At 44.2% G+C, this 8,223-nt stretch overlaps 1 protein-coding gene across 2 annotated transcripts; it reads right to left on the bottom strand.

Annotated features, from left to right (window-relative positions):
* Positions 1–408: 408 nt before the first annotated feature.
* On the bottom strand, positions 409–7,735 carry PDP2 (pyruvate dehydrogenase phosphatase catalytic subunit 2). 2 transcript variants are annotated; one of them, XM_077132663.1, is made up of 2 exons: positions 7,546–7,735; positions 409–5,864 (listed from the first exon to the last, which is right to left on the bottom strand). In XM_077132663.1, exon 2 carries the CDS (start codon positions 5,808–5,810, stop codon positions 4,224–4,226), a length of 1,587 nt encoding a protein of 528 aa, XP_076988778.1. In that variant the 5' UTR covers positions 5,811–5,864; positions 7,546–7,735; the 3' UTR covers positions 409–4,223. The 2 variants fall into 2 exon arrangements, with proteins under 2 accessions (XP_076988778.1, XP_076988779.1); XM_077132664.1 differs by lacking the exon at positions 7,546–7,735 and adding an exon at positions 7,402–7,529.
* Positions 7,736–8,223: the final 488 nt, after the last annotated feature.

Below are 8,223 nucleotides of genomic sequence, written 5' to 3'. Positions count from 1 at the left end.
AAGCAATGGAGCAAAGACACTTTGTTCCATGAAAGTCCAGTAAAGGTTTACCCAACCCAGAGGAAGCCACTTGGATTTGGCCACCCATGATTCACTAGGCTATGAGCCATTTAAAGTCATTTGGTAGCATCAGGTAAAATTGAAACAAAAACTCTGGACATGAAAGGAACAGTATATATTTAATTTCCCCCCTCTGGTTATAGAGTCCAAAATGCTCAATATTTTTAATTTAATTCCGTTTCCCCTTATCTTTACAATATTCAAAGATGATGGGACATTGAAATGTATAACAAGTATGTCTAGCTTGATTCAAGACAGCTAAAGTAATATCAAGCGTTAAAGAAACTCTATTTAGTAACGACAAAAAAAAAAAAAAAAGCTTTCATTTCCTTTCAGCACCACCTCCCTCTCAGCCTCATCTTCCCCCATTCTCAGCCCTATCCTGGAGCAAAATTGCACAATAAATGAATCTTCTGAAAGCTGTGCTGGGACAAGTTCATGGAATCTGGTCATGGTTCAAACTGCTGCCCTACCGTGGTGTGATGGGCAAGTTCTTCAACCTCTGGGATTTGGTTTTATAACATTAAAATGGGTTTAATATCTCCTTTTATCCTTATAAGACCCCGAACACTCCCTTCTCTACCTTTCCCTCCCCCAAATCAGCTCCTTCTTAAAGATCCGGCTTAATCACCCCATTCAGAAAGCTAATCTATTGCTTCTAATTCAAGTAACATGTTAATGACTTAATATTTGTATTTGCATTTTAGAATTTAAGTAGTCCCTCTAACTGAGTATCTCACTCCTGATGGGGTGAGAATACAACCCTAGTTACTAGAAGTGGCATGATGCGGAAGCCTGTGTGATTAGCACCCACCCAAAATTTGCAGAGCACCAAACTTCTATACTGAGTGGATTCTTGAAGAGGCTAAAATCCTCCCTGGCCAGATAAAGATGATAAAGCAAATGTCAGTCTAATCCAATCTTAGGTTTACTTTAAAGTCTAAAAAAATTAATTTTCAAGCCAAAAGAAACCAAATTTTATTTTACCTCTTTTATTTACAAGTTTAATTTAAATATCTCTAGTGATTAGAAAATCAGTGTTGAATATGAACATTTATATACAGCTTAAAATACAAATGTCAGTAATTATTAAAGAGCATGATTAATAATTTTTCCAAGTCAATGCTTAATCAAAAATATCTTCCAGAAGGCAAGTAAAAGGCAGCTGCCTGAGGTGTAAGGGACAGAGCCTCAGCCCACTCAGGAGCTGATTAATGGTAAAAACGTGTTTTCCATTCAGGTGATGCACATGGCAGTTCGTGTCACAAGTGATGCTACCAGTCTTTATACCCCCCATCCATGGCTACCTGCCACAACAGAGAGTTACATTCAGAGACAAATGAACCCCTTCAGGATGAAACTCAGATGTCTTGGTTCCAGGCCACTACAATTTAACTGGGGAAGTAGAGGTGTCCCAAAAGCTGTCAGACTACCAAGCACTGACAGACAGAAAAGTCAAGCCCCACTCATCATGAAGATTTTTTTTTTGCTCCATACAATGAATTACACTGATCTCTAATTCAAGTTGGAGTTGCTTATATTTCACTTAATTGTGTCTAAACAAAACTTTACTGAGTATGCTCAATAATAGAGAAGGTCTCTTAGGTCTACCATATTCTGGGAAAAATATGATTATATATTAACATTACCTCAGAGTTTATATTTTCATTATAATAAATTAGCTTTCATGCTACAAAGAACATCTCAGAAAGTGTAATCTAAATCACTTGATCTAGCATATTAATTTTAATTTAGAACTAGTATCATGTTCACTGTTCATTTTGACTAACACCCAGAATCAGCAGAGCTGTATTATTTATATATAAAATATTAAAATTATGCCAATATAACCAAAGTTTCTTACCTAAAATGATAAAAATATGCAATTTTACGCAACTAAAGCATATTTTCTTCAAATTTACATTCAGAATTTTTAACTTTCAATCTCATTTTGGTTCATTTAAAAAGTCATAATACTGAAATCTCTACATAAAAGGCACAATGAATGCTTTGGAAGATCTGAGTAGTGCAAGTAACCCCCTCTCAAATCCCAGTGTCCTCAAGCAGTAGTCCTTGTGCCTGGAGCTGGCCAGCGACAGCCGAATCATGGGTAGGGAGATACACATGCTCCTAGGAGCATTCATGGAAAGGGCTGATAAGAGTTCACAGTGGAAAAAGGCAGACAATAAACCAGTCTTTCCTTTTCTTTTAATATACTAACTAGAACACAGGGAAATCTAGTAAGCTAAAAAATAACAAAGGCACAGTTGGACAAACAGATGTCCCACAAATACTGAACCAGATACATTTATGACCCATGCTGAGCTCAAAAGTAAGATTCAGACACTCTGTAATCCTGGAAAAGGTTCCAAAGATACTCCAGGTTTTAGCTGGTATAAAGAAAGAATGTTAGACAAGTGGGGATCCTTAATTCCAGCAAAAAAACCTTCATGTCAGCAGAACAGAAATGATTCACATTCTATTTTTGAGTTAAGATCAAGGAGAGCAGAAAGAATACTAATGATTTGAGAATAAAAGGACGAGGTTTAAGCAACAAAAAGAGAATTTCTTACCCGAAGCCATTATCACTAAAAGACTGCTTTGGAAAAGGCACAGGGAAAGGTCCCCAAGCTGGAAGTAGACCAACACTTAACCGAAAGTCAGATGGGACACAGACAAAAATGAGGAAGCCAACCCAATTGTTTGTTTAACTTTTCAGTGGATGGTGTGAGATGAGGAGAGGGATCAATTAATGGAATTTAACACGCTGTGGAGAATTCTGCTCAATTTTGTGCAGGAAAAGAAAACTGTCAGTTTCATGGGATGCTGGTGTTTCCGTTTAAGGACACATTTCCTCTTGTTTAAATGCCATAGCAAATCATAAGATAAAATTCATCCACCCCAAAACTATCCACATGGTTTAATTTTTAGGTTATAGCAAAGATTGTACAGTCCATGGAAATCATTTCAAGCTCCGCTTTATTTTTTGTTGATAATTATACTAAATATGGTCTAATTACTGAGAGAGTGGCAAAGGCAATTTACCCCACATTTTCAGGGCAATTGTTCTATCTGAGAAGTCTCATTTTGCCCCTACTGCCTCTCTGGATGTAAGAAAGAGAGCCTCAGTTAATGGCTGTTCTCAAATCCTTTTACGTTTTCACCTTTTCAAATTCAGTCTGAATGTTAAGTCCGCAATCCACTGAAGTCTGTCCTGCCTAAATGTCTGTCACCACTACCACATGTGATTTTCTCATACCCCACAACCACATGAAGAGGAAGCAAGTGAAAGATTCTTGCAAGACAGTATTGTGCGGTCAGCAGCAGGAGCAAGGTGGGGGTGAGTGTATCTAGAAAAACTGCTCTAGATTGTGTTGAGTAGAATTCACAGAAGAACATTGTAGAGGTATACTCAGAAAGGTTAAGTATAAGAATAAACCTCCAGAGGCTAAGACCAAGAAGAAATTTTACTTACGTAGTCAGGGTTAAGAATTAAGGTTTAGACCCACTTACGCTCAGGGGAAAGCTAAGACAAATTATTCCAAGCATGTTTACGGCAGGCAACAGGCCTGTTTGAAAGTTTTAGGATTTGGTTTTAAAATAAAATATAACAGAACTAGAATGCAGTATTACAAAATGTTTTCATAAGGGTGATCACACAAAAAATTAGATTATTGCATAGCAAAGTGTCTTGTAGTACATTTTGTAAACCTAGGCCTTACCAACTAAAAAAAAACTAACAAATAAAACCTCCCCTCATAGCCTAGAAGTCTGTGATTGTTGAGTTCAGGAGAATTCTCCAGTTTGCAGCATGACCTCAGAAGGTCTTGAAGTTCTTTACTCTCAGAATCATGATTAGATTTACGCTTTGAAGGCTCAGACTGACACAGTTTAACAACAGCGTATAAAAGATTTGGGCTACGTGACCCCAGGCCAATTCTATGGTCTCTATGCTCTGCCCTTTCCACATACAGCTGACTAAAATAAGAGCAAGAAATCACTGCTGCAGCTTTTAAACCTAGGCTATGTGTTTATCGCATGTTAGCCGATTATTTAGCAAGCTATATGTATCTGCCCTTTTAAGGTGTGACTAGTCAGTTTAAGAATAAGTGGGAAATGTTTTAGAAGAGCATTTCAGTGAACCTTGGCGATAGGATCGGAGATCAATCCCCCTTGTGATAGGCATCAATTGAGTCTGAGTTAAAATATACCACAGTGACGGTGATATCATCCCTGTACATCCTTGCCAAGTCCTCTGGCAATGTCAACATTGCTGTCAGCCGCTCCGGCTCCATTTCCCCATATTCATTGCTCCCAACGGCACGTCTGATCAGATGCGTGGCTACATTTTGGTCAGCACTGTGGAGTCCCTTGGCTTTTCTCTGCAGCAGCAGGCTCTGCATGAGCCCTAGGTTGGCAGGTTTCTGGGCAAGGTCTGGCTTGTGCTGACTTGCCTCAGTCAGGTGTTCCACCACCAGCCTCACCACGTCCTCATTGCGCAGCATGTCCCATAGGCCATCTGAGGCCAATACGAGGAACTTATCCTGGGGCCTCAGCTTATGGTATATGACCTCAGGCTCAGCAGTGAGGTAGGGTGGAGTATAGTAGTGGGGAGGGGTGAACTGGTAAATGTTGAGGGCCTCGGTATCAAAGCCCCGCTCCAGGACACTGCGTTGCAGCTCTTTACTCCACTTCAGCTGGACATCCCCAAAGGCTCTGCAGGGCATGAGGACACCCAAGAGCCTGTGGTCCATGATGATCGTCCTGTCCTCTGACTCTGGGTGTTCCCTCTTTAGCCGTGATAGCTCTGCTTGGTTCCAGGCATTATGGTCACTGGTGAGGGGCAGACAAGACCACATACCATTGTCCTCTTGGACACCAAGGATAGCCCGACAGTCACCAGCATTTGCCACGTGCAAGTGAATGCCATCAACATGGGCCAGGCAAGCTGTTGCCCCAGAAAAAGCAACCTGGAGTGAAAGGTTCCTTGTCACCTCATCTTCTAGGGCAGCCTGGATTTCAAGTGAGATGTCAGAATCCAGTCTCTGGAAGGAGTATGTTAACGCTTCCTCTATGCTCAGTCCCATTTCCATACGCAGGTCAAGGAGCTCCTGCCAGTAGACACGGAGGTGGTCAAGGTGTACTGACGTCACATCCTTATAGATACTATCTCCTGGATGCTTGTACCACTGCAGAATGGGTAGAAGGGGCTTCACGCTTTCCACTGCTCTCTCCATTTGCTCCAGGGTCTCGTGGGACATCAGCGACACTGCCACATAGTAGAAGAGTCTCTCGCTCACTGCCTGTGCACATGCATGGCCACCATGCCCATCGAAGATGCCAAACATCAGCCCTTTGGTCTGTAGGCAGGAGGCTACACCATGCCGGTCCTCTACTGGGGAGTTTGCAGCCAGCTGGTTACTCTCAACCCTTAACACTGAATTTGGGACTCTGCCATTGAAGTCAAGAATTTTGTGGGCTGACTCTCCAGCTCGCAGAACTTCATTCACCTGTGCAGGACTGAGCTGCAAGTGGAAATCATCTTCCTCCGTTGATGTGTGTCTGTGGGCTTTCTGCAGAGCAAAGCTGCCACATGAGGAACTGTTTTTCAGGGTGGCTGGTATTCTGAAAGGCCTCCATTTTGATTTATTCCTATTTGAGACACACCTTGAGTATAAACATCTGCTCGCTTGAATGGCAATGCTGTTCTTTACCAAATTTAGGATCTGGTAGGATACAGTACTTGACATTCTAAAACTATGCCAGCAAATGTGCTCTTTCAGTAAAAGCAGACTTTTTTAAACCTGAAAATTAGAGAATTAAGAAAATTTTAAATCTAAGTTCTTAAAAATACTTAATCTGATCAAGGTAAACTATTTAAAAGACTTGAATAAATGCAAAAGAAATCCCCCTAATTCTATCCTCCATTTATCCAACACATAAATGCATTCAAGACAATTTGAAAAATGGGGTTTTTATATGTTCTCTGCTCTTACAGAGCCACTGAGGGCTTCCCCACAGAGCTCACTCATTCTTCTCGGCTGACCCAATGCCCCCTTCCCCTTTTTCTCTCCTTTCCAAATCCTTTCCCCTGCTGGATCCTAGTTTTTAGCTTCCATGCTCATATTCTCCCTAGCAGATTCTAAGTGTTTATTTTAAATATGTGGCACCCCACTAATCTAGAATTCAGGAAACTGGCCCACAGTAGGTCCCCAAATACTGGCTAAAGGTTGCATTTTCAGAGGCCCAATAATAGTACACTAGGTGTGACACTAGTCATCTAGCATTAAACACTTTGCTTCACATGTCCAAGTTCTAGCTAACTAATGGTGGGATGGGAATAATACTAATTTCATAAGATTTGTGAGGATTTAATGAAATATGACCCTTCTGTTAAAAAAAGAAAAAAGGGAGCTATTATTTTAATCTTTAGGTATATACTCCTCCAGTCATTCTGTACATATTTTTATATTGTTACAACCATAACTGTATATTTGGTTTTCCTGTTAAAAGCATTTTTCCATATTACAATTAATGGGAAGTGCACTATCCCATTTCAGCAAAAACATCACAATTTACTTAAGTATTCTCTATTCTTGGGGATTTAGAGGTCGTTTCCAATCGTTGGCTGTTTATAAAATACCAAACTGTATGCCTATATACAGCAACCTTTTCTCAACTTAGGTTTTACCTTACTTATGCCCCAAAGGAGGAATCAGTAGGTCAGATAATGTAGACACATATTGCTAAACTGATTTCCAGAAGGTCACACCGCCTCCGCAAGGTCACGTGGGAACCAGTTTCCCGGCACCTTCACCTGTCTCGAGTGGTATTTCCTCTTAGAAAAAAACCCTACCTTATTAGAATCAGTTTTTCTCGGGTGACTCCAGATTTCATTTATGAATCCTGCCCTCTCCAAGTTTGTCTGCTGGGGTTCTCGAGAGTTCCCAGCACTGAGGGGAGCCCTCCCGCCCTCGGTTCACCCCGCCTTAGGTGCGGCCGGAGGGCACCTGGCCCTTCCGGACCCTGAGCAATGTCAGCCTAATAGATAGCAAAGTGCGCGAGCTCCGCGGTCTGCCACGCCGGGTTTCTCTCAAACTCCCGCGCGGCCGCGTCCTAGATCGGGGAACCCTGCCGCCCGGCTTCGCTGAGCCTCAGCCACCCCGCGGTAAAGAAGCAAACCGGGTCGGGGCGCCCAGCCTCAAAGGGCTACAGCAGCTCAGTCCGGGGCCCGCTACACGGCCGAGGGCTCTCGTGGGGCCACGTGGCGCGTGCGCGAGAGTGGGGCGACTGCGGGCAGGGGCCCAGCCCCTCCCTCCCGGCCACGGACCACCACCTCACCTCGCCTCACCTCGGCTTTCCGCCTCATCACCTGAGCCAGTACCTTCGGCACGGGACTGCCAGGTGCGGGAAAGGCCCGACAGGGTAGGCATCGGATCCCGCGCCCGTTCCCTTCCCTACCTCGGACCCACGCCCTTCTCTCACCAGCTTGCGCCACAGCACTTGGGTGAATTCCGTCAGCTCCGCGCCTGGGTACAGCTGCCACTGCCGCTACCGCTGCCGTCGTCGCCGCAGGCGCCCAAGCCTAGCTTCCTCCAAGTGGCCCCTTTCGGCTACCCGGCTGGAGAAGGAAGCGCCCCTCGCCAGCCCTGATTGGTCTAGCTGCGGAGGCAGGTTCTTGACGGAAAGTGGTCCTGACCAATGGCTGAGCACGACGGGAGGACAGGCGAGGGGCCGGCCGGGTGTGGGCAAGGCCCCGCCCCCTGAGTCTGATGACTGGTAGCTGGAGCGCCGGGTTACCGGATCAGGCAATCACGTGGCTGAGCGCCCCCACCAGGTGACGGCCTCGCACCTGCAAGCCGCGAACTGAGCTGTCGCTCCGGTTGTTAATAATACCCCTCTCACCCGGCCTTCTCGCTCGGCCCCACAGCTGCTCTCCATTTCTGTGCTAACCAATTCGTACCCCTTTCCTAAACTCCATAATCTTGTTTTCACCCATCTGGACACTTTCCTCTGCTGGCCCCATGGGTGCCTCACACAAAACTCGCCCCCAAATCTACTTCCTGCCAAACCTGCTCTTTCTCTCTTCTAACCCAGTGATGACCCCACAGTCCTCCCACAGACCCAAGCCCAGAACCTGGGGGTTGATCTTTACGCCTCCCT

This window comes from Tamandua tetradactyla, chromosome 16 (assembly GCF_023851605.1).
Source record: "Tamandua tetradactyla isolate mTamTet1 chromosome 16, mTamTet1.pri, whole genome shotgun sequence".
In the NCBI taxonomy this organism is placed as follows: domain Eukaryota; kingdom Metazoa; phylum Chordata; class Mammalia; order Pilosa; family Myrmecophagidae; genus Tamandua; species Tamandua tetradactyla.
This window is presented reverse-complemented; position numbering and strand designations above follow the sequence as displayed.